The 25410-nt window shown below is 48.7% G+C and overlaps 1 protein-coding gene across 7 annotated transcripts in view; it reads left to right on the forward strand.

Moving 5' to 3' along the window:
* Positions 1-25410, forward strand: part of ATP9A (ATPase phospholipid transporting 9A (putative)) — a 129117-nt gene that overhangs the window by 24095 nt on the left and 79612 nt on the right. For 4 of the 7 annotated variants that reach the window (XM_059132735.1, XM_059132734.1, XM_059132738.1 and 1 more), the window contains exons 2-4: positions 9240-9384; positions 10958-11071; positions 16496-16604. In XM_059132735.1, the coding sequence (XP_058988718.1) occupies positions 9240-9384; positions 10958-11071; positions 16496-16604 (368 nt within the window). Of the gene's footprint in view, positions 1-6828; positions 7072-9239; positions 9385-10957; positions 11072-16495; positions 16605-25410 lie in introns of all 7 variants that reach the window. The other 3 variants (XM_059132740.1, XM_059132741.1, XM_059132739.1) reach the window with 1 other exon arrangement.

Consider the following 25410-nt stretch of genomic DNA (forward strand, 5'->3'; position numbering starts at 1 on the left):
GAGCATCCTTGTACTTTCCTGTGGCTCACCCATACCGGAATTCATATACAGTCCATCCCTCCACGCAGACTTGCTAGATCAGAGGACCTGTTTCTATTTAAAGAGAAAGTTCCACATTGACTTGGCTTTTTTCTGTTATATGGCCCAGTTTTTCCACCAATAGGTAGTGTTGCTGTGACCAGAAATAATGTTCAGACTTCAGTGAACTAGCTCCCTTTTTTGCATGCTTTCTGACTTTAGATTTTATTTTTGTTTTTAATTTTTAAAGATTTTATTTATTTATTTATTTTTAAAAAGTAATCTCTATACCCACCAGGTGGTGAGTGCAGAGTTACTTCTAACCCTGAGAGCAGGAGTCACATGCTTTACTGACTGAGCCAGCCAGGTGCCCCTGACTCGAGATTTTATATTCCTCTAGTTAAAAAAAATAAATAAATAAAAATCAGCCTCCTAGATGTTCTTAGAACACAGAGTAGAATTGTCCCTCATACCTTCTTTTCCATGCCTTCTGGCGCCACTCCCCAGGCATCTAGGCTTATTAACAACTTGAGTTCCATCCTTCTAGACCTCCTGTCCAATATGGTACATGCTAGGGCTGTGTAGCTATTTTCATTAATTAATGGAACAACATTTAAATTTCACATTCTGAGTGCTCAACAGCCACACGTGGCTGTGGCTGCCATGTGAGACCACGTGGATGGAGAGCATCTCCGTCACTGAAGGAAGGTATCCGACAGTGCTGCTCGAGACTGGGGTTCTTAAACTCAGGGGCTGGGTAATGCTCCGTGTGGGGCTGTCCTGGGCGTTACAGGACGTTCGGCCCCTACCCACAAGATGCCAGGAGTCCCTCCCTGCCTCTGCAGTTGTGACAACCAAATCTCTCTCTAGGCCCTGCCAAGTGTCCCCAGGGCAGGGGGAAAATCACCCCCCCCCCACCAGCCTGCCCCTTCCATTGAGAACCACTGCGTAGACTTTTTTTTTCATATTGCTTTTAATTTTTATTTAATTTCTTCCTGGATCTTCCCTGTATCAGCACAGAGATGATAGCTTCCTGGACTCTGGCTTCTGGAAAGTTCAGCACACAGTGGGGGCAATTCAGCAAGTATTTACGGATGGCTGGGCTGATGGTGGTCACACCCAGAGCAAGGTGACCATTTCCTCAGCGCCTTATGACAGTAGTTACCTTTTCCAGAAATATCGTTCCCTTGGCGCTTCCCCCATAATATTTGCTTTTCCCTGCCTTTCAGGCAGATTGTGTGAAACCACTGCACATCTGGCCAACAGGCTGCCCATCGTGAAAACCTTTGTTTGTTTTAGAGTCAAATCATAAGACAATTTAATTTGATTTTCCTTTGTTTAAGTGGTCTAAGCTAGAAGCAGTGTAAACTAAATTATTCCCAGCCTTACATCTTAACCTCACTGAATGGCTCTTGCTATCAATAGGTAAGAACATTGTTTTATGTTTTCTTTTCTTATCTGGAAAAAACCCCTTAAATATAGGTACTATTAATTGCCTGCCTGTCATGTGCTACATATTGTCGTATGCCTTTCCTATATAAATTCCTTTGTCCTCATAGTCATTTTTTAGACAAAAAAAAGTGGGATCACAAAAGATGAGCCCAAAGCCATGGAGCCCGTGTAGAGTGGGCTGGGTGTGGCACGCGGTCCCTCTGGCTTAGGAGCGGGTGTTCCCACTGGACCCCTTATGGTCCTGCTGTTTCGATTCTGTGGCTCTCGTCTGTTATTTCTTCCTTAGTTTTTCCATGAATTTCTCATTTTGAGAACATTTTATTTATTTATTGGAGAGAGAGCGAGTGAGCAGGAGTGGGGGGCACGGGGCGGAGGGAGAGGGAGAAGCAGAGTCCCTGCTGAGCAGGGAACCTGAGCGGGGCTCGATCCCAGGATCTTCAGATCATGACCTAAGCCCCAGGCAGACGCTTCACCGACTGAACCACCCAGGTGCCCCTAACTTCTCATTCTGTCTTGTAGCCCATGTCCCTGGCCCATCTAGAAGGTAGGAGTGACTTTGTGATGACAGACGGTAGACAGCTTGGTTTGGTGTTAAGAAACAATAGCAGTAGGGGTGCCTGGGTGGCTCAGTTGGTAAAGCGTCTCCTTTCGGCTCAGGTCATGATCTCAGGGTCCTGGGATCGAGCCCTGCATCGGGCTCCCTGGTCAGTGGGGAGCCCGCTTCTCTCTCTCCCACTCCCCCTGCTTGTGTTCCCTCTCTCGCTGTCTCTCTCTCTCTCTCTCTGTCAAATAAATAAGTAAAATCTTTAAAAGCTGACACTAGGGTGACAGTTGCCACGACACAGCCCTGGGCAGCTGCCCCTCTCAGGCCTGGAGGGGACGGAAGTCTGTACCCTAGACAGACTGGGTGTGGTGGTGGAGGGAGTTGCAGGGGTCGGTCCAGATGTTGAGAGGGAGCCTGGCTGCCCCCTCTTCTGTTTGGGGTGTGTGTGGTGGGGGGGTCTTGGTTGCTCATAAATTTGCCAGCCCGAAGCTTCTGCAGTGGGACAGTAGTTCCCCAAAAGCAGGCAGGCGAGGGCTCGAGGTGCAGCCATGATAACATCCCAAGTAATTCAGGGGCAGGAACTAAATCACATCGAGACATGCAGTAAGGTACTTCCCTTGTTTTTCAACTCCCCCTCCCTGTTTCTAGCGCTGTCAGGGGGATCTTTTTAGTAGCCGACCCTTGCTGTCGTCTTAGCCGTAGAAACGGAAGAAGGAGCAAGAGCCGTGCCGGTGCTCAGAGCTGCTGACTCTGGCCTGAAACTGGTAACACTGTTTGCTTTCCATTGTGCCGGTTGGAATGTTTACCTTGTGCTGATGGTGGTGACACTCCCATTTACGATAGTAGCACAAAGTAACCCTTTAAAATTTATGTAAATAAAATCTAGGGCAGGTGTTCCCGACCCCAGGCACTGCTGGTACTTGGGGTTGGACATTCTTTGTTGGGGGGCTGTCCTGCGTGTGACAACTGGAGAGGTCTCCAGATGTTGCCGGGTACTCCTGGGCAAGGAGGGGGACCGGAAGTGACCTAGGCGAGAACACACAGTTAAAGGCAAGTAGGCTTAGCCAGTACCATGAAGTTGGAAGGTAGAGGCAGTTGAATGCAGGAGGAAATACTGTGCGCATGTGCAGATCCCTGAGCCTGAGCGCGGTCAGTGGTGAGGGCCACTTACTGATGCTCGCGTGTGTGTCCTCTGGTGCTGGTGTCAGATAAAGAACGAGGTGGAAGGAGCGGTCTTGAAAGGGATGCTCTGAAGCAGTGCCGTGGCCCAGCTTTCTGTCGTGCTGGAATGTTCTGGATCTTCAGGCCACAGAGGCTGTGGAGCACTCTGAACGTGGCGCGTGGGAACAGGGGGTGGAATTCTTCTACTTTACTTAATTTAAACATAAATAGCCTCATGGAATGGAAGCCACCGTGTTGGGCAGCACTGCTCTAACCAAGCCGGAGCCGAGGGGTCAGGATGGAAGAGTGTGGGCTCAAAGGTGTTGGCCGCACTCTTCAGAAGCTTAGACTCGGAGATACTCAAAACCAATAGGGTTGTGTCTTTAAGGACAGAGCAGCCGGGTTTCGGACAGGAATATCAGACAGGAGATTTGGGGTAGTGCTTAGCACAGACCCAACTAATATTGGCTCGAGCAAAAGTAAAAACCAATGAATTGATTTCTAAGACTGAAAAGCCCAGGGAATGGACCGATGGGCAGACCTGCGCGCCCTTCCCAAAGCGTCGGGAACCTTTGCCTTCTTCCTGGTGATGCCCGTTATCAGGCCGACTTGTCCCCAAACAAGAGCAAAGGGGCCACCTGCAGCCCCTCACGTGTGTACTGCCCCTGCCACCTCACCGGGAAGGGCACTTTCTTTCTTACTGTTTCTGGTGACAATCGCAGCCTCATCACCACAGCTATGCCCGGATCCTTGCGCTCACCGCACCGGGGGCTCCGAGATGGGGTTGGCTCGCCTAGCCCAGGTGGAGAGGTGGAGGGAAGTGATTTAGTACATGAGGATAAAGGGTAATTACAGGGTAGAGGATGACACTGGGGTAGTTGAAGCTGAGGGAGCGGCCCCAGGGAAGGATGCACTTGGGAGGTGGCCTTTCCCCAAGGCGGAGGTACAGATGTGGTTGGAGATGTTAATTCAGGCTGCCCAGGGTGCCTGGGTGGCTCAGTGGTGAAGCGTCTGCCTTCAGCTCAGGTCATGATCTTGGGGTCCATGATCGAGCCCTGCAAGCGGTTCCCTGGTCAGCGGGGAGCCTGCTTCTCCCTTTCTCTCTGCCTGCAGCTCTGCTTACTTGTGCTCTCTCTCAGATAAATAAATAAAATCCTTAAAAAAATAAAAAATTCAGGCTGTCGGAAGGCAGGGTGAGAGTTGGTCTGCAGGCACGGGGCAAGCAGAAAGTGATCTGGGGGTGCAGGTGGGGCGACGGGCCATGCTGGTGGTTGACGCATTGGCTGTGCAGTGGGATTGGGACACAGGGAGCTACAGTGGCAGGAGGACCTCAGGAGACAAGCATGGACATGAGGGATCAGGGTGCTGGTGGTGGAGGAGACAGGATGTTCATGTTGCGAGAGCCCCAGGAAAGTCTCCGCAATGGGGCTTGGAGGCCTCCAAGGGACTGCGCATCCTGGTTGGGTGGCGGGGCAGAGCTCCATTGGGAGGCCCTCCACTCAGGCTGCTGATCCACAGGGTGTCTCTCCCTGGAAAGCCCAGGAGACCCTCTCCTCCAGTGGTGTCCCCCCAGTGTCCTCTACTGAGAAAGCATAGCGTGTGCTGGCCGTGAAGGAGCGCAGAAGGGAGCTCTGTCCCTTTTCCCAGAGCAGGCAGGGAAGCGGGCTCTGGAGCCGAGAGGCAAGGGGTTCATAACCGGCAGGAGGAGGAGCCTGCGGGAGAACTTCTGTGCCCGCGGGACGATGGCCACTGCTCTCAGGGCCCCTAAAGATCCCTCTGACGCTATGAGATGATGAGAGCCTGGGGAGAAAAAAAAAGCTGGAAAGTAATTGTGCTGATGAGGCCGTGCATGGCAGTGCACGGTGCTCTCAGGCTCGCACCTCAGGATCTGGGTCCCCCAGGGCTGGGCTTAAGGCCAGCTTACCCCACTCAGCGTGAAACAAACAGATGTTGGCAAATCACGGAGTCCTCTCAGACTCAGTTTCTCCACTGTGAAAATGGGGGCGACGCTCATATATACCATGCGGGATTATCGTGATTGTTAGATGAAATAATGCATTTCTCTTTTTGAAAATTATTTTTAAAAAGATTTTATTTATTGACTCATTTTAGAGACAGAGCATGGGTGAGTTGGGGGGGGGCGGGTAAGGGGAGAGGGAGAGACAGAATCCCAAGCAGATCCTGCCTAGTGTGGAGGCTGATGCAGGGCTCCATCCTATAGCTGAGACCATGACCTGAGCCGAAAGAGAGTCAGATGCTCAACCGACTGAGCCACCCAGCGCCCCAGGGCTTTTTTTTTTTTTTAAATGTTTAGTTAAAGACAGTGCGTTTCTACGTCTGTAGCATTTTGGAAATCTGTACCTGCTGCCCCACTCCTCTGGACCGCCATCTCTGCCTGCCTTGCTATGACAGTAGCTTCCTGAACGACCCCCCTGTTTCCACTTTTTTTGGTTAATGTAAGGTTTATTAAGACACAGTTCCCACGCCCTGCCGTCTCCCTCTCTGGAGTGTACGATCGGCAGTTCTGAGTACGTTCGTACAGTTGTGTAACCGTTGCCACCATCGATACTTGAGGAGCATGCCCCTTTCCCCAGAAAGGAACCTCACACCTCTTGATCTGTTTTTACTCTTTTTATTTTTTAGAAAACTTTTTAAAAAAGATTTATTTATTTAACAGAGAGGGGGATCACAAGCAGGCAGAGAGGCAGGCAGAGAGAGAGAGGGGGTGGCGGGCTCCCCGCTGAGCAGAGAGCCCGATTCGGGGCTTGATCCCAGGACCCTGAGATCATGACCTGAGCCGAAGGCAGAGGCTTAAGCCACTGAGCCACCCAGACGCCCCTCTGTTTTTGCTTTTAACCCACTGCCGTGTCTTCTCTGCTCAGCCACAGATGGGACTTTTAAAAATGTCAATCAGATCACGCCACCTCCTGCTTGTAACCCTGCAGTGACCCCGGACTCCCTGCCCCAGAGACAAGGTCCAGTGTCTTCTGGCCTCTCTTCCTCCTTCCTCTTTCCTTCCCCCTTTCCCCTGTGGTTTGGTAAACATCAGTCTTTCTCGGCAGGTGTGTAACCAGGCTGGTTCCTACCTCTGGATCTTTGCCCCACCCAGACTGCTTCCCTTGCATGGTTGCGTGGCTGTGGCTACCCATCCCCCCGTCCAGCTGTCACACCCGCCTCCCTGACCACCCAGTCTTCCTGAGCCACACCCCTCCCCCATGCCCTCTCTTGTCCAGGCCTTATTTTATTTTGGGTAGTTGTTTACGGTCTGTCTCCCTGCACTAGAGTATAATCTGCAGAGCGGGGAGCACCTGTCTGTTGTGTTTGCTCCTGAATGCCCAAGTGCCAGGGGAGGGCCCGGCACCCTGAGCGCATGAGACCTAGCCGGTGAATGAACAGGTGACAAAAAAGAGGCAATGATTACTTGTCTTATGTTATTTTTGTTGTTGGTGTTCAATAAACACTGTTGACCTGAGAGTCGGATTGATCGTATATGGGAAGCGCGCAGGGTATACAGCGTGGCTGGTGTGAGGAGAGAGTAAATGCGGTGACCCTCAGATCGGCTAAATGAGATGGCCTTGGGGCCAGATATTCTGGGCTCGAGTGACACAGAGTTTTTATTTTATCCTGTGCTGACCACTTACCCTGTTTTTCAGTGAGATTGCGAGGAAGGGGAAGGCAAGGATCCTGTTCGGACATTCGGTCCCCATAGGACCTGGAATAGTACTTCGTACCAACTAGATACTTCATAATGCTTACTCTGAGGAATGGAACCGCATTGAGTCCCTGGATAATATGAAACATTGTAACTAAAGAATACATCGCACAAAGTTCTCCTTGCTCCCTCCTTCCCAGGGGGAACCAGTGCTGGAGATTTCCTGCACTTGAAGCATGTCTGGGTGCGTATCCCCTTATGTTCATGCAAAGAAGGGCATTCTGGAAACATCTTTTAGCCTCTTGCTTTTCACTTTAGCTTACCTTGCAAAATGGGCCACTTAGTGCATACGCTCTCTCCTTGACTCTGCTAAGACTACTGTGGCTGTTCCATGTTCATTTCACCAGCACCGACCGCCCCCCAATGAGTCAGTTAGGTTTGTTTCCAGCCTTTTGCTGCCACAGGGCCCGCTGCAGTGACAGTCCACCTGCTTTGGGCTCGTGCGCAGATCTGCAGGTTAAGTAATGACTGGCTCAACCTGATAGCTTGCCGTGCAGAGCCTGCTAAAATGACACAGACAAAATGCAGATAAACAGCGGACCTGATGCTTGGTTTTCTTAAATCTGTTCTTTAGCTCTCATTAGAAATCTGCAACTTGGGGCGCCTGGGTGGCTCAGTGGTTAAGCCGCTGCCTTCGGCTCAGGTCATGATCTCAGGGTCCTGGGATCGAGTCCCGCATCGGGCTCTCTGCTCGGCAGGGAGCCTGCTTCCTCCTCTCTCTCTCTGCCTGCCTCTCTACCTACTTGTGATTTCTCTCTGTCAAATAAATAAATAAAATCTTTAAAAAAAAAAAAAAAAAAAAAGAAATCTGCAACTATGGGAGCCATCATTCCAGGATTATTACAGGATGGGGAGATCCCAATTCAGCAGCAGGATGGCTTCCCCAAATAAGAGTCGTGCTCCCTGTCCTGTGAGTCCCCCCTCCCTCCTTCCTGCTTCCTGTGCTCATTCAGCACTTAGCCTGTGTCACCCAATGGCCCACATGGATGCTTCCCATCCACGGGCACCAACTGGACTCCTCGAGGCTTCTGTCCCTGGCCTTTGGACAACTTAGAACAGGGCCAGCACAGATGAGTTACTAGAAGTGAAACCTGTCCTTGCCATGTATACTCTACCCGAGCACCAGTTTACTGGAACGAAGATGCTATTTTTAAGAAAGAGCATTGTGTTTCATCATGGAAGTTCTGAGCACCTGGGCAGGCAGCTTGCTGATGCCCAGGGACCGTGTTTGCCAGATCTGTACCCCAGCACCCCACCCACCAGGACCTGCCTGGTCCATAGGCAGAGGGGGAGAAGGGTGGGCTGACCAGTATTTATGTAAGTTGTAATCTCCCTGTCTGCTTGGGGCTGGCAGGATTGGGGTTTCTCCCTTCTGGCCTGTCTGTGTGTGGTGGGCGGGGGGCTCAGAGGCCAACAATTCGGCATGGGGTGTTTCCATCGCAGTGCTTACGAGGGCTTGTGATTCTTGAAGTGCTTTGTGTACGGGCTTTCCGGAAGGATAAGCTGCCTTTTTGGGGTGTTTTCAGAGTGTCTTTGTTCCACTGGAGCTGCCCGCATTGCTCTGCCTGGTGCGGGCCACCCGGGAGCAGGTGCACGCATGAGCTGACCTCGCAGGACAGTCTGGACAGCTGGGGGAGTGGGGGTGGGGTGGTCAGTTGGCTGGCAGCTGGCATCTGGCCCGGCTCCAGAGGACGCCAGGCCCTGAGCCATTGTCTTCCTGGCTGGCTCCTCTGGGGAAAGGAGATCTGGGTATGGAGAGGCGATTCTCCCCCTCCCCCTTTACCTGGTTATCTTGGCAGAACCAGCAACCTTGACAGCACGGGGTGCTGGAAAGATACTAGGTTTTCGAATGAGATGGAGGGGGTTCAAGGCCAGACTCCCCTGTTTCTCACCTCCTGGCAAACTTGGGTGCTTTATATTTTATTTTATTTTTTTCAAAGCAAACAGACTTTCTTTTGGGTAATGAGAATTGCCATTAGGGAGACACAAATTGAGGTAGAAATCTGAATTCGGCCCTCCTTGGGTGCCTCATTTAACTGTTTCGAGGTTTCCTCTCTCATCAGCAAAATGTGAAAGTCAGTGCTAATGTGTTGCTGTATCTTTACTTTTTTAACCTAAATCTCATTTTAAAAATGAATCTTACATTTTGAATTAAGTAATTTGGACTCGGGCGCAAACCAGCCTTTATCTTGATCACAGCTTTTTAGAACCTGGACTCTGCTTTCCCTTCTCAGACAGATGAAGTCTGTTTGTGGCTGTTGTCCTGACTCAGTGCAGATGCTCCAGAGAATATGGAGAAGAGCGGGCGGGTGTGGACGTGGCCTTGACAGTGTGACGCTGTCTTTCCCACAGGTGCTGCGAGTGGCTGAGATGCTGTGGTGGAGGGGAGCCGAGGCCCCGCACAGTGTGGTTGGGGCATCCCGAGAAGAGGGACCAGAGGTACCCTCGAAATGTCATCAACAACCAGAAGTACAACTTCTTCACCTTTCTTCCTGGGGTACGTACAGCCGGGGCCATTTTTAGGAGACCCAGGTCCCCATGGCAGAATAGCCTGTGTGTTTTCTAGACTGCCTTAGCCACTGGCCGTTCATCTTCCAAAAACCCCACACCACCAAACCCATCAGTCCCTAAATTCCACACCCCTCCTCCCCCCTCATCGTGAAATGAACATTCACCCTAGGAACGTCAGGAGATAGAAATATAGAGAAAATTTTTAAGAGGTAAGTTTCATTCCTGCCATCCAAGGAGAGTGTCTGTGGATATTTTTGCTAATGAATGTTTCTGTTTTGCTTGGTATTTTATGCACTGGAGTCACCGCATTTCCACATTAACTTAGACCAATCGCGGATGTGTACTCTACAAACCTTCCCCCGCCCCCCCCCATACTTAAATTGCATACCTATTTATATCCAGCAGAGCCTCCAAACACACACCAGCTGACTTTAGAAGCAGCAGCAGCAATCAGTTCCAGTGCTGGAAGGAAAAAAAAAAAATAATGACTCTTTGATTTACTGAGAGAGATTCCAGAAACACGAATGTGTAATGCTGTCGCTTAAGGTCAGTTGGAATGTTGTTTTAGGGTGACTCTGACTACACTGATTGCTACCTTCAACTCCCCCCGTATCTCAGTATCTTAAATCAGGAAAGAGTTTATTTCTCATTGATGGATATTCTGGTGTAGTCAGGACCACTGTCTTCCGAGTTGTAACTGCAGTCTCTGGACTACGAAGCCAACCACGTGTCCATGACTGAGCAGGAGTGAGGCGGCCAGAAAAGGGCTGTTAGTTACCTTCATCCCAGAGAGACGCATCATGTCTACCCAGAGCCCCAGACAAGTCCCGCAAGTGCCAGTCCCACGCCCGGGGTGCGTGGGCTCAGCCGGGCTCTGCCGGGACCCACCTCCACACGGAATGGGATTCTGCTATATTTACTGTATGGTGTTGAGATCATATTGTGGAGATGATGATTTACCTCGTTTTCTTTTCTTTCTTTCTTTTTTTTTTTTTTTTAAAGATTTTATTTATTTATTTGACAGAGATCACAAGTAGGCAGAGAGTGGAGGAAGCAGGCTCCCTGCTGAGCAGAGAGCCTGATGTGGGACTCGATCCCAGGACCCTGGGGTGATGACCTGAGCCGAAGGCAGAGGCTTTAACCCACTGAGCCACCCAGGCACCCCTTACCTCATTTTCTTGATCAGTCTTAGAGTAGAGGTATTTTCCAGTGAAACCTCCTCTTAATGTTTCGAGGGGCCCACATGGTTTTTAAGAAATAAGTCATAACAGATAAAGTTGAAGCCTTCCCCTGCAGCCCCCAGGGGTTTCTTCCTGAAATTTATCATTTCCGTGTGTATCATTATGTATATTTTTACTTTGATCAAGGATATTTTTATTGCCCGTGTGTATTTTCCTGAACAATCTGTAGGAGTGTTTCAGATTCCCGCAGAAGGTACCGTGGGCGTCGCGTTCTTGGGTAGGAATGCTTTCCGCGGTGGCTCCCCCGCTGCGAGACCTCCCCCGACCCCACCGGACAAGGCTTGACGGTCTTCCCTCTCTCCTGTCTCCTCTTTCCAGGTGCTGTTTAACCAGTTCAAATACTTCTTCAACCTCTATTTCTTGCTTCTGGCCTGCTCTCAGTTTGTCCCGGAGATGAGACTTGGCGCCCTCTACACGTACTGGGTCCCCCTGGTAAGTAGGTCGGCCTGGTTTGTTCAGTGACCTCAGGGCTTTGGGAACAGACACTTCTTTGCCTCTGTCCCCCAGGCATCTGGAACAGGCCCTTTAAGAGAGGAGATCCCCTCCAGCCCCACGTGGATGCCCCCGTTCAGGCACCCCCAGGAGCAGAGTGTGGTGAAGCCCGTGTTCTTGATTCATTCCGTCCGTCGGTTGCTCGGTCATCATTTCTTTAGCTACTGTGTATTGCGTACTTATTGTGCCTTTCATCCCCTTCTAGACTCTGGGCACGTGGTGGCAAGCAAGAAAGATGAAGTTTCTGTCTCTGTGGTTGGTGCTACTGAAACGGTTTTCTGAGATCGCATTTTCTGTTTATGTAGAGTCTGTTGGCGGGACGGTTTGAAAAGTAGCAGGTTCTGGGCTTTGTGTGTGAAGTCAGACGGAGCTGGCCAGCATGCCCCTCCCTTCCCTCCCTTCCCTCCTTTTGGCAGGTGGTTATTGAGCACCAGCTGTGTGCCAGGCACTGTGCTGGGTGCTGGGGACACTGCACCGAATGAAACTGATAAAAACCCCTGCCCTTGTGGAGCTGGTTTTCAGAGGGGATAGACTGTAAACAGATGGATGAAATGATTTTTAATTGTAGGAAGTGCCACAGAGGTTACAGAATGAGGTCACAGGCTAGATGGGCAATCCCAGGCACATTTAATATTTGTTGAATGGATGAAGGTGGGGGAAGCAGGTGTGGGGGGACAGCCTTAGCTGGTGTGGCTTTGGAAAGCCTCTTGAGAAAGGGATGGGTAGAGGGGTAGGAGGGCAGGAGTATTCCAACTACAGGGACCAGCTGTGCAAAGGCCCCGTGGCAGGCATGTGCTCAGAGCACTGGAAAAACAGAAGGAAGCTCTGTGTTCTGGGCCGTGTGACTGGGCGGTGGAGAGGGTGGAACTGACAGCTCTTCTTCAAATAGCGGCTGTTTATTTCTCACTGAGTTAGGTGGGACTTGGGGGAGAACTCGGATTCTCTGTTCATGAATATTGTTTAAGCTTTAATTGGGAGAAGACTGTTAAAGTAGAAAAGATTTAAGCCTTCCTTCTAGAAATAAGAACAGACTTTTTTTTTCCTTCAGCGGCAGGTAGGAGTTGATGAGGATTTGGTATCCGAGCACTTACCGTGTAGGGGGGCCACTTGCTAAGGAATCCGTGAGTGCGTGGGTGTCCACACTGTGTCGCGTTGGCGGACAAGTCCGGCCAGCAGCTCCGGGCCTGAGAAAGGAGAGGGGAGTCCTTTTCCCCACGCGGACAGGAAAGGTGATCTGGGGATGTGCGGACTGTTCTGTCCTGCTCTCATTTGTAGGTGAACCAGGACTCTGGCAGCAGGAGCCACCTTCTGTTTGCATCCTTCCCTCGCATGACAAGCATTCCCGTCTGTGCGCTGTGTCCTTACCCAGGGACTGGCCCGCTGCAGACTTAGGGGCTGGGCTGACACCATCCAGCAAGGGGGAGCAAGGGAGCTTCTGTCCCATCCAATACGGAATGTACTGCTCTGTTCCTGTAGGTGCGGACGTACGCCTGGAGTTGCCAGACCCCAGAGTCAGAAACTTTAGAGTTTTATATGAAATACCCCAATTTTATTTGTCTTTTTTTGTTTCACTGTTTACTACATAGCTATATAGACTCAAACCCCGAGTTGCTTATTTTTAAAAAGTTAGTCTCTAATGTGCATAAAATATAACTTGTCACATTGCCTTTCATGGTTCCCTTTCTGAAGTGCAGTTATTTGAAAGGTGATACATTCACTTGGTGCATGAAACATAAAAACATTCCGGGTGAAAATATCCCTCCTTTCTAGTCCAGGGGGGCTGGAGCAAGTGATGGGGACTGCGATGGCCTAGAGAGTCCCCCCACCCCCACCTAAATTAGGGGGCCTGGCCCCAGCCCCTGCCTCTGGCTCCTCGCTGAAGTGATGCCTAGAGTTTCCTGGAGAAATCTGACCTTCGGTGCACGCGGTCACTGTAGCCCCTGCCACCGCGGCCGTCTCCCGGTCTCCCCTCTGATGCACCTGATTCCCTCCACTGTGGCCGCAGGTGGAAACCAGGCAGGTGAGCAGCAGCTGCTGGTGGCCCTGAGCTTCCTGCTTCTGCATCTGTGCCTTGTTTTACAGCTGGCCTTTCCCGTGAAGGCCAGGACTGCGAGGGCAGTTTTTCCTCTTCCCAGGGGCTGCAGAGAAGGAGGTTTGGGGTCAAAGACAAAGTGGATGGCATCTATTTCTAGATGACTACACCAGATTTCCCCTATTTTTTTTTAATATTTCAGAAAATCCTTTTTTTTTTTTTTTTAAAGATTTTATTTATTTATTTGAGAGAGAGAGAGAGTGTACATAAGAGACAGCATGAGCAGGGGTTAGAGGGGGAAGCAGGCTTCCTGCTGAGCAGGAAGCCTGATGCGGGGCTTGATCCCAGGACCCTGGGACCATGACCTGAGCTGAAGGCAGACGCCTAACTGACTGAGCCATCCAGGCACCCCTCATTTATTTATTAGAGAGCATGAGAGTGCGCAGAAGCATGGGAGAGGGGTTGAGGGAGAAGCAGACTCCCCAGTGATCAGGGAGCCCGAGGAGTCGACTCCATTCTAGGACTCTGGGATCATGACCTGAGAGATAGGCAGATGCTTAACCGACTGAACTACCCAGGTGCCCTCCCCTAGATTTTTCTGTGCGGAGTCTCCACCCACTTCGAAAGGCCTCTCCTTCATCTGTAAAATGGGGACAATCATGTCTACTTCCTCGGCTTGCTGGATGCATTAAATGAAGTACTACAAATAAGAAGCCTCCTTTGGCTCCCAATGGACAGAGAATTCTCAGGACATACTCCCCTTGGAATGTTAAACATCTGGCACCAGTGACATTGCTTTTATTGTCTGAATGAAGATTTAATTTAGTTTTTTTTTTTAAAGATTTTTTGTTTGTTCATTAGAGAGTGAGAGAGCGCGAGAATGAGCAGGGTAGGGGGTTGGAGGGGAGGAGCACGCTCCCCGCTGAGCAGGGCGCCCAGAGTGGGGTTTCGATCCCAGGACCCGGGGGTCCTGGGATCATGACCTGAACTGAAGGCAGATGCTTAACCGACTGAGCCACCCAGCCGCCCCAAGATTTAGCTTTTTTTTTTTTTTTTTTTTAAAGATTTTATTTATTTATTTGACAGAGAGAGATCACAAGTAGGCAGAGAGGCAGGCAGAGAGAGAGGAAGGGAAGCAGGCCCCCTGCTGAGCAGAGAGCCCAACATGGGACTCGATCCCAGGACCCTGAGATCATGACCTGAGCCGAAGGCAACCCACTGAGCCACCCAGGCGCCCCAAGATTTAGCTTTTGATATTATTTTCATGGTACCAATATCTTAGATGTGCAGATACTGTGTTCGCGATGCAGTGAGCGTTGAAATCTGTCAGCACCTGTGGAAACAGCACCTTGGTCAAAATAGAGAACGTTTTCATCACCCTGGTTCCCTAATGCCCCTTTCCAGTCACCCCCTCCTGAACCAGAGGCAACTGCTTTTCTGATTTCTAGCTCATAGATTTGTTTTGCTTTAGTAAATCTATTTTTGACGCACAACTTTACAAAGGGAGGCTTACCACCTTCAGAATGGCTTTGTCTGGGCTCTCATCAGAGGCTGTCACTGCCTCCGATTCCTTTACAAGCTCAGACAACCCCAGGCCTCCCTGTTAAAGCTTCTCTCTGACTATCTGTGGCTGTGAGGGGCCTCTTTAGCTGCAGAGTTGGAATTTATTTCGGGACTACATTTGTATCTCTTTGTGAAGGCATTTTCTACTCTAAGGGATGGCCTGTCTTCTGGGATTGATAGGAACTGTGTGTTTGGGGGTAGGGCGGGGGGAGAGCAGATTCGATAATTCAGGAGGCAGCAGGGTTGGTCAGAGGCTCCGGTCTCTTTGGGAGCACACACGTTCCACCAGCCATCAATGGGGTTTAGCTGGGCCCACGCAGAGAGAAGTAGAAACTGGAACATCTGAAAAAACAAACAGCAAGCACCTCGGTTCTGGCCCAGAGCAAGGAAACCGGCAGATTGGGAGGGGGAGGAGTTGTGCGCCCTGAGTCTGTGCTCCCCCAGAACAGGTCTCCTCGCCCCCACCCTGGGTCTGGGGATGCTTTTATTCTGAAACATGCCAGTTTTGCTCTGGCCGCAGCCAGGACTGCGCCATCTGATTGGAAACAGAGTAATCCTTTGATTGTAAAGATGCAGGAGGCTTCGGAGGAGTTCCACAAAGCCACACATCTCTGGCTAGATTTACAGAAGAGATTTAAAGTCCTTTGAATCGAAGTTAATATATTTCACAGAGTAAATGGTATGAAAATGAAATGCTCCAAGAGTCACTGCTGCTAACCTTTAGCGTGGTGGTGCTTTCTGTATTTTTTTTTAAATGACTTTAAAAGGAGATGATAGGGCTGTTTTGTAAGAAAAATGAATGCATGTTCTTGCCTTTATTGACATGAGAGAAGAGATCTAGATGGAAATAGATTCTGGTTATGGCTGACTCCCACGCCAGTCCCTCCCAAATTTGATGAGTTGGGTTACCTCGCCCCGGGAAGGTCAGGCAGTCTCCAGTGTTCTTTTTATTTGTTGCTACTTGCGCAGTTAATACTTGGATGTGTTCTCTTTAATAAGGATTTAACACCGTGCAGAGAAGACTGAAGTCCCCTTTGGCCCCTTCTTCCCTCTCGGTGCTTGCCTTGCAGAGGAGTCTAGCCAGTAGTTAAGGAAACTGGGAACTCCTGCCAGAGGATGGTGGCTGTCCCTGGTTGTGTCAATGCACGGCGTTTGTTACCTTGTATGTGGTGAAAAGTTGATTCGTCTCCTGGGTGGGTCAGGGCACGGGAAGGATCGTCTTCTCTTTAACCGTCTCCTGGTGCCCCATCTGACTGGCTGGTAGGTCTTCCAGGTTTCTCCGGGTGTAGAACAACATGATTGTTAGGAGCAAGGACTCTGAGCCAGATTTCCTGCCGGTCACTTAGAGCTTCCCATCCTTGGGCAAGATGACTCAGCCTTTCTGTGCTTCTGAGGCTCCTCTATCTCAGTGGCCATGAGTGGAGGGTTGCTCTGGGGGTGTAGCCTCGTTGGAAGGGCACCCAGCACGTGGACTGTTAGCAGACGTCATCCCTCTGTCGCTGCCTGTGGACGGACCACCTTTTCCTCTTAGAAGCCCTGCGGTGGCGGTGAATAGGGCTGCTGGTCTGTCTGTGTGTGGGCGTGTTTCCCCAGGGCGTGTGTGCCGGAAGGAGGCCAAGAAGTGGGCTTGCGGGGGCGTGTGCTTTTGGGGTAATTAGCGGGCCCTGCCCCGCTGCCCTCCGGTGTGGCCTCTGGCCTTTCCCATCCCCAGCACCAGGAGAGGAAGGTCGCCTGGAGCAGGGCTCACCCTCTCTGTGCTCTCTCCGCAGGGCTTCGTGCTGGCCGTCACCGTCATCCGAGAGGCTGTAGAGGAGACCCGATGCTATGTGCGGGACAGGGAAGTCAACTGCCAGGCCTACAGCCGGCTCACAGCAAGAGGTCAGCCTCCTGGCTCTGCCCGGGCCACCTCCTGCCGCCTGACCTTGGGCCGCAGGGTTGCAGCTCTCATCATGGGCTGCTGAGAGTCAGGGAGCAGAGTTCAAGGCCCAGGGCCCGTGGGTGTGCAAACAGGACAGTGTGTGTGGGGCAGTCACTCAGTTGCTGGGACCAGGGAGACCAGGATGTGCCTGGGGCTGTCACCGTCTCTCCCAGAGCCAGGCCAGTGGGCTAACTTGTGCATCATCAGGCTGGAATGAAACTTTGGTCATTGGGCAACCTCTTCTGGCTAACCCTGTCCCTTTGCCTATCCCGGGGCTGACCGTGGAGAGAAGGAGGGAGCTCCTTTTGTTCAGGTGGAGGCTATAAGGTCTGTCCTATAAGCTGTAAAAGATACTCTTTCAACATTACAAAATGCATGCTACAATTTTGCAACATTAATTTTTAAATAGGCACCGGATTTATATAAACACTGCATCTGTGAAGATTTCCTTGAAAGACATCTTGTAAATCCTGAAAATTAAGGTGGGGAGTGTATACCGTCAGACCAAAAGAGAAGTGACTAGATGGCCTTTAATCCTTGAATCGCTTGCAAGATGTGTGCATTTTAAATTGGTGGAATTAAAAAAAAACAAACACCCAAACACCCCATGAAAACCCACAAAGCAACCCAGCCAATGTTGACTTCTGTTTCAAGTACAAGTTCTACAGGAGATTACCTATAAGGCTGTATTCAGGAATGAGAGCATGTTCCCTAAAGTTCCAGAAGATGGCTGATCCCACTCAGAGCTTAGTAATGTTTTGGGAGCAGCAAAAATCTGTGCCTTACCTTCAGGTTGTTCAAAATGCTGAAAATGAGGAGGTAGATGTTTCAGGGAGGGCGTATCTGAGTCGAGTGTGAACTGCTTTCGCGTGTTTTCATCTTCCCAAGAAAAGGCATCCACACGTGGTTTCAGGGTTTTGCACAGAATTTCCCTCCTAGGAACAATGTTGGAGGAATATGTTTTAGGCTCAAAAAAAATTAAAAAAAAAATTTCTCAAGGGCATGAACGTCTTTCGTTTTAGTGCATTTAAATAGATTTTCACAGTTGGTGGTCTTAACATTTCGCAAGTCTGCTGGAGAAGTGAGGGATGTAGAGTTGGTATAAAAATGCTTTATTATCCCTAAACTACTGTATTTAGGACATTTTGCTACGTAAAGAAAGAAAGCCCAGCATAATCTTTGCAAAGGCAGGTGGCTTGGGCTTTCCACGTGGGTAATCAGAAGACCACTCTGCAGGGTGTTTTTTGTGGTTTGTGTATATTAAATCCTCCCTTAATAACATATTCTGACTATAACATTTAAAATGCTAGGCAACCGACAAAAGCCCCATTGGGGAGAGGGTGCGGTGGATCTCTTTAGAGGGATTCCGTTCATTCATCTATCCAGGCTCCAAACCTTCTTTGGTTCTTTTCATATTGCAATTGCTTTTCCCGTGAATGATTTTTCTGCCCTCCCCTGCATGCCCCATTCTCTGCTCCCGCTTTATCTTCACTCGGTTCTTGGAAAGATCCGAAGGAGAATTGGCAGATGGCTCTAGCATTAAAAACTTGTCTTCCTTTGTTGGTCTCCTTTTGTGGCCCATGGTTTCCATTGTCATGCCAATGCGACAGTAGGGGAAACCTAGCGGAGTTCTGAATATTAACCCAGCCCCTGCTCGCCCCCCCCCCCCCGCCCCCTTTTGTTTTGAAAGCCCCCAAAAAAGCACTGAAGAACTGTCAGCTCAGAAAGTGATGGAGGTGAGTTTAGTTATTTGATACACTTGAAGGGCAGGGGTGGGGGAGGGCCAGAGTAGGAAGCCCCAAATGGAAGATTTCAGAGAGAGGAAGAGAAAGAAGCCTTTTTTGACCTCACTGTTTAATTACTTACTATTTTCTTGAGTGAGGCTTTTCACATTTAGTAAGTTTAAGTGTGAAATGAAACAAACATGTATACATGTATCCACCCAGTGTGGACTGGTTCCTTTTGTATCACATGCTGTCTTTGAATGTATTTTTCAACACAGTTTTTAGAGTTCAGAAACCTTTAGAAACCAGAATATGGCGTTCTTCATCACTAGATACCAGGCCATGATGTTTACCTACATTCTGCATCATTTCCAGGACTTGTGCTGATTTAAAAATTGGGGGGTGGGGTGGGTAGTAATTTCTAACTAGGAAAAAAGTTACAAAAATCCTGTGGTGAACGCCAAATGTTAACATTTTTCCATGTTTGCTGTTTTAATAGTCCTTCTCTCCCTGGAGAACTAAGTTGCAGGCATCATCCCCTTTACTCCTAAATACTTCCACGCCTAATTCCTCGTAGGGCGTTTCTCTCACATAACACGCTGCAATGATCAAAATCAGGGAATTCAACATTGGTACATTACTATGAATCCAATCTACAGTCCTTACTCAAAATTTGCCATTTGTTCCTGAAAACATGTCCTGTGTTTTTTTGTTTGTTTGTTTGTTTTTTCCATCCCCGAGCCGCTAGCGTCTAAAATACTCTGTTTTTAACAGCGTTATTTTTCCTGGTACAGAAATCAGGATGGGTTTTCCTCGTGGCATTTAATTGTCCTTGTTCCTTAATTTTCTCTGGCCTGGCATCGCTCCTTGGTTTTCTTTGTCAAAATGTTGACATTTCTTGGTTTTCTTTGTCAAAATGTTGACATTTTGAAAAGAACTGGCCAGTTTCAGGAAAGTTGCTTTGTGGCTTGTCCCTCAACTTGTGTTTGTCTGATGTGTCAAAATTAGATTCATGACATGCCTTTTTAGCAAGGGTTAATACAGTTTTAGGAAGGCCAATGGCACAAGTCTTGTTGGGACTTTGCCAGAGTTTTAGAGGCATTATGGTAATCAAGTTGAAAAAAAAATCCCAAACGTCAAGAAAAAAGTGGATTTTAAACAACTAAAAATCCTGACAGTAAGGTGTTCATCACTGTGAGGAAAAATGGATGATAGTTTTTTTGTTTTTTGTTTTGATTAATAGCTACTTCCATTTAGATCATCTTATTTCTTTCAAATAATTTGTTACCTAAAATAACACACCAGTTAGATCAATTTTTAATGTCATTGTCATGGTTTAATAGGAGATATTTGAAGTATTTTATTTTGTTATTAAATTTTTAAAAAATGATTTTATTTATTTGACAGAGCACAAGTAGGCAGAGTGGCAGGGAGAGGGAGAGGCGTCCCATGTTTGAAATATTTTAATACGTCATGTCAAAACCACTTTTTCTTTGCTTTCTTGAGAATTTTTTTGACTATCAATCACACGTCCGAAGTTTACAGTAGGCTTCCGTATTACAGAGATAAACCCAAGGGGCTGGGGATTCTGGGTGAAGTGTCCAGACATTTAAATACATAGTCGAAAAATGCAACTAATAATTATATGTCCGGGGTAGGAGTGGGGTGGCTGTCATAAAGACTGTCCCTTTCTTGATCACTGCATTCCTGGTTCTGAGCACAGTGCCTGGCAGTTGAAGAAAACGTTCTGAGCCTGAGCCTGTGCCCTGCCTGGACCCAAGTGTCCTGCTTCCCCCTGCACCCAGCTCCGTGGGCAGGTCCTTAACCTTTCAGAAAATTGGGGTAATAATAGTGCCTACCTTAGAGGTGCTCTAAATATAACTCTCGGATGAGAAGAACATAACACTGTGCCTGGGATTTGGTGTGGGCTCAAGAAGGCCAGTGGTGATGGTGCTGTGACAGTGGTCCGTGAAACATTGGTGGGGGTGGATTAATAAATGGGGGTATGAGCCAGGGGTCGTGGGAGGTTATGGGAGCGAGTCCGAGAGGAGCTGCTCAGTCTTCTCAGAAGAATTGACCTTCATCTTAAGTCTTACAGGATGGAAAAGAGCAGGATGGGTTGCATATTTGTGGTGCATGGTGCAAAATGAACATGGGGGGCCCTTGTTCAAAAATTAAGAATTTCAAGATGGCAGCAGGCACGCATGGAGCCCAATCTAGGACCCTTCTGAGCTTGGCGCCCCGTGCTAGGACCCAGAGCACACAGGCACGAAGTGGCCCTGGGGAGGAGTCTCCCAAAGGCCCCGGGTGTGATGGCTGGGAGTGTGGGGTATGTGCCCCAGGTTCGGGCTCCGTCTTGTTCTTCCCACTCAGGCCGCGTTTCCTGAGTCTCCCTCCTGGGAGGACAGAGGAGAAGACCGTGCAGGCCAACGAGGGCTGACACTGTGGCAAAGTCCGTTCTGTGCTCTGGGAATCTGTGTACAAGGTGTGCTAGGGCGGAGATGGCATTGGACGTGTTTGAGAAATTCTGCCGAAATTGGAAAACCCTAGAAAAAGATGAGCGATTACCCACCGTAAGCCAGCAGGTACTGGGCAAGGTCTGGCGTGTAATTTCTTAAACAGCTGTGTGGAGATGCCTTTTACAGATTGAACGGAGAGGCTCAGGGAAGGGGTTGTGTTTCAGACGGTATCGCTAGGTGGGGGACAGGGGTGTGACTCGAACCTCGGCCTGTCTGAATGCACATCTTTAGCTTGTAGGTCTGGACACCTACCATGTGCCGGGAGCTGGGCTCAGCACTTTCACACAGAATATCTTACCTATAGTGCTGATATTCAGCCTTAAGATGTGTGCTACAGGAGGGCTGGTAGGTTTAGATCATTTTAAAGCATGTTTCTGAGTCCAAAGGAATTTATTAATCTGGCATCTTCATTCTGTTTTTCTTTTTAAAATTTTTAATTAATTTTTTTGACAGAGAGGGAGAGATAGCACAAACAGGCAGAGTAGCAGGCAGAGGGAGAGGCAGAAGCAGGCTCCCCGCTGAGCAAGGAGCCCAATGTGGGGATCGATCCTAGGACCCTGGGATCATGACCTGAGCTGGAGGCAGTCGGTTGACAACTGAGCCAGCCAGGCGCCCCATAAAAATAATTTACTCAGCTATTTTAGAGAGAGACAGAGGGAAAGAGTGAGTGGGGAGAAGGGGAGAAAATCTCCAAGCCAACTCTTCGCTGAGCCTGGGGCCCAACCGGGGGTTGGTTTCAGGACCCATGAGATCATGACTGGGGCTCCATCACGAGCTGGGGGCTTAACCGACTGAGCCAGTCGGGTGCCCCAAGCATCCTTATTCTGAGGTGGACAAGCTGCCCGTTCGACAAAGTTGTCGACAACCCTATGGGGATCATGCTTTCAGACAAAGAAGGCTCCCCTCTCCTCCTTGAAATCCTCAGTTGTAATGATTGGCTTGGAGGGAGGCTCCTAGGTCCTTAGGAGTTTTCTAGACCTGACTGCTCCAATGGTGTTCAGAGGCCCTGGAGATACCAAAGCCAAAGAAGAGAGTGTCTTGAAGGGTCAGCAGACCCCGTGAGACGTCATTTTGTTGCTGCAGAGACTGGGGTTGGGTAGGGAAAGAGTAATCAGTAAATGGATTGTTTCTCGTTCTGTATGTCTGGCCCAAACCAAAAGTTTCATTCCGGGGGTAGAGGGATATGCCTTGATTGTCACAGGTGATGAGGGCAGCTGGATTTGCATGTTCCCAGGAGGAATTACATGGGTCTTCCTTCCTACCAGGAATGTTTTCAGACTAACCTCTGATCAAGGGCTAAGTGAAGCACGCGGGTAATCAGCTTTGAAAGAAAGTGCGAACAGAGGTACCATGAACACAATTGCTGATGCTTCTTCCCTGCTGTGGACATCTGGGCACCCCTGGGAGCCATAAGTCATAGGCCCAAGGTCTGTGTGAGATGGAGAGAATCCTCCTGTCTTCAGTTTTTGAGTACTGCGTGGTGGTAAAAACCAGCTGATATGTTTAATCTTCCCCAGTTCTTTCCAGATAGTTCTACATCCTTCCAGGTCCTCTGTTCACTCTTTCCGAGGTACAGAATCATTTCAGGATCTCACCTCCACTTAAGAGATATATATATATATATATAATTTTTTTTCCCAAAAAAAACCCCTGAAAACAATCTCACATGCACATTGCACTGTTATCTCTCAGTTCAATCTGTAAAAGATTTATTTTTTCCCAATTCAGTTCAAAATCCATTTTGGACCATGATTTAGGATTGAGGTTTCCTACTGAATGTTGAGGGCAAAGGATATTGACAGTTTTATTCCATTGGAGTTTATCAGGAGAAGAGAAGATAACATAAAAGATGCGTTCACTAATGGGGCATTGTTTAGCTCATGGGTAATTAATTGAAATTCTGTATTCTTTTTTTTTTTTTTTTCTTTTACTTGAGAGAGAGAGTGAGACAGAGAGCATGAGAGGGGAGAGGGGCAGAGGGAGAAGCAGACTCCCCACTAAGCAGGGAGCCCCATGTGGGACTCGATCCCAGGACTCCAGGATCATGACCTGAGCCAAAGGCAGTCGCTTAACCAGCTGAGCCACCCAGGTGCCTGAAATTCTGTATTCTTAAACACAAGTACCATTTGTGTTTTCAAAGTATAAACTCTGTAGAGACATGATACGTTTTATACTTTAAATTTTTTTCATTTCATTTTTAAAGTTTCAGATATTTATTAATCAGTGCAACCCCCAACACAATTCACTGTGATTTTGGCCTTTAGAGGGGAACTATTTCCTGGATAAGTAGAAAACTGTGCAGATGCTTTCTGGAAGACTTTCACCTTTCTAGTGAAACATTTCATTTAGAAGTGTAGGCCATTGGGGGCACCTGGGTGGCTCAGTTGGTTAAGCAACTGCTTTTGGCTCAGGTCTTGATCCCAGAGTCCTGAGATCGAGCCCCACATTGGGCTCCTTGATCAGCGCGGAGCTTGTTTCTCCCTCTCCCTCTCCCTGCTACTCTGCCTGCTTGTGCTCTCTCTCTGTCAAATAAATACAATTTATTGGAAAAAAAAAAAGACATCTAGACTGTCTTCAGTTTTGTTATCAGAATGTCGAATGTGTGACGTTCATGGAGTAGAACTTGTATTGATCACTGGGACCCGTTTTGTTCTGGGCTTCCGGGTTATTCTTCTCATCCCAGCTGACATCCTGATTGAACAGTGCCAGGTGCAGGGCATACAGCATTGCTCCAAAACCTCCCGCTCCAGTAAATGGGAAGAGGGGGAGGATCGAGCTCTTAGGCTTCTCGGCCTGATCCAGGAGCTGGCGTGACATGGTTGTGGCCAAGACCTCTGGTCCAGAAGAAGAAAAGATCAAATCTGCAAGGCACCCAGCACTAAGATGTCCCTAAACTGGTGGGACATCTCTGTTTTATACTTCCTAGAGAAGAGAATTACAGTGATGGTCTTTTTAATATTAACGACAGCAAACATACTGCCAAAGTCCTTTACGGAGGAGTTCAAAGGCAGTTGAGGAAGCAGAGTCTTCCCCTGCCGAGCGTCCCTCGTTACGATTCAGCGCATTAGTTTTACAAGTCTTGTTTAAAACAGATCTTGCCAGACAGACACTTTCCCATACATTCTCCGACAGATGCCAGGTTATTTCAGACTCATTCATTTCCTTGTTTTTTCAAAGTACTCCGTTTTACTTTATTACACATCATTGGTGAACTGATCTATTGTTTAATTAAAAAAGACCTCCCCTCCCTCCCCCCCAATAAAAACCCCTGAAAACAATCTCACATGCACATTGCACTGTTATCTCTCCCAAATTGTATCTGTCTCCACCCCTGCCCCCTCCCACCACTGGGGTGTGGGTCTGTTTCTTCACTGGGCACCCGAAGGAGGGAGAACCGTTTATATATTTATTTTAAAAGCCTCTGTTGGGTATAAACTTGCTATCTTTAAACCTCAGCTTTCTTTTTTAAGTTCCCACTATTTTAAACAAAAGCCCCAGGATGCAGCCATGGAATTTACAATACTACTTCTCAGTCCTTCGCCTGTTTTTAAGTAAGTCTTTTCTTGGGCTCTGGGGAGTGTAAGACAGCTCTCTGGAATATGAAAATTTCAACGCGAAACCTCTGAACTCTGCCAGGTCTGCAGAGGCGTTTTAACGTCCACCCCAGGAAATGTACACACGCTGTAGAATTTACAACTCATCACTGTCACAGACTGTGAGCTCAAGAGTAATACATTAACCAGCCTTGGTGCGTAGAGTTTGCTGCCCAGGATCTAGAAAAGTAATCAGTGTCCTGCATGCACAATGGAAAAGAGAAGTAGGGCTGGAGGTGTTTGGGGTCAAAACAGAGGCCCACACATAGGGGTGCCCCGGAATTAAAAAAAAAAAAAATTTCTTTCTTGCAGGCTGTTCCGTAGTTTGACTGAATTGTCATTTGCTTGTTTCGACTCCGGGGAAACATCTGGTTTCTCCCTGCAATGGAGACAAACTGCTCTTATTCTGAGGCTGTCATCCATGAAAAGCATGGTTTGTGCTCAATAGCTTTGCTTATGAAAGGCTTGGGGTCCCTCTCTGCAGAAATAAACAGCTCTTGTAATTGGAATTTTGTTCCCTGTTATAAACTCTGGCTCAGGGGTGACTCCGGGAGAGTGTCGAAAGCTGAAAGGGATAAATTTGTTTTATAGAAGGCATTTGATGATTGAGGATGTGGCCAGCAGACAGTTTCCCACTTAACCTTTGTAAAAATGTCTTAGCCAAACTTCTGTAAAGTTCCTGCAACTTGATCTAGAAATCCCAGAGGCTGGAGGTTGGAGGCTGGGTGTTAGAGGAACCCGGAGAGCAGGGCGGGCTGGGGAGGGGGAAGGGCTGTGGCCTTCTGTTCTCAGAAGGTGGCCAAGTTATCCTGTGCCCTGTGTACTGAAGATCTTACTGGGTGCTTTTGCCTCTGTTCAGGGGCAGCTACGTAATTTGGGGGGACCCCGTGCAAAATGACCTTGTTGAAAAGTTACTAAGAATTTTAAGAT

Source organism: Mustela lutreola, chromosome 9 (genome assembly GCF_030435805.1).
Source record: "Mustela lutreola isolate mMusLut2 chromosome 9, mMusLut2.pri, whole genome shotgun sequence".
In the NCBI taxonomy this organism is placed as follows: Eukaryota; Metazoa; Chordata; class Mammalia; order Carnivora; family Mustelidae; genus Mustela; species Mustela lutreola.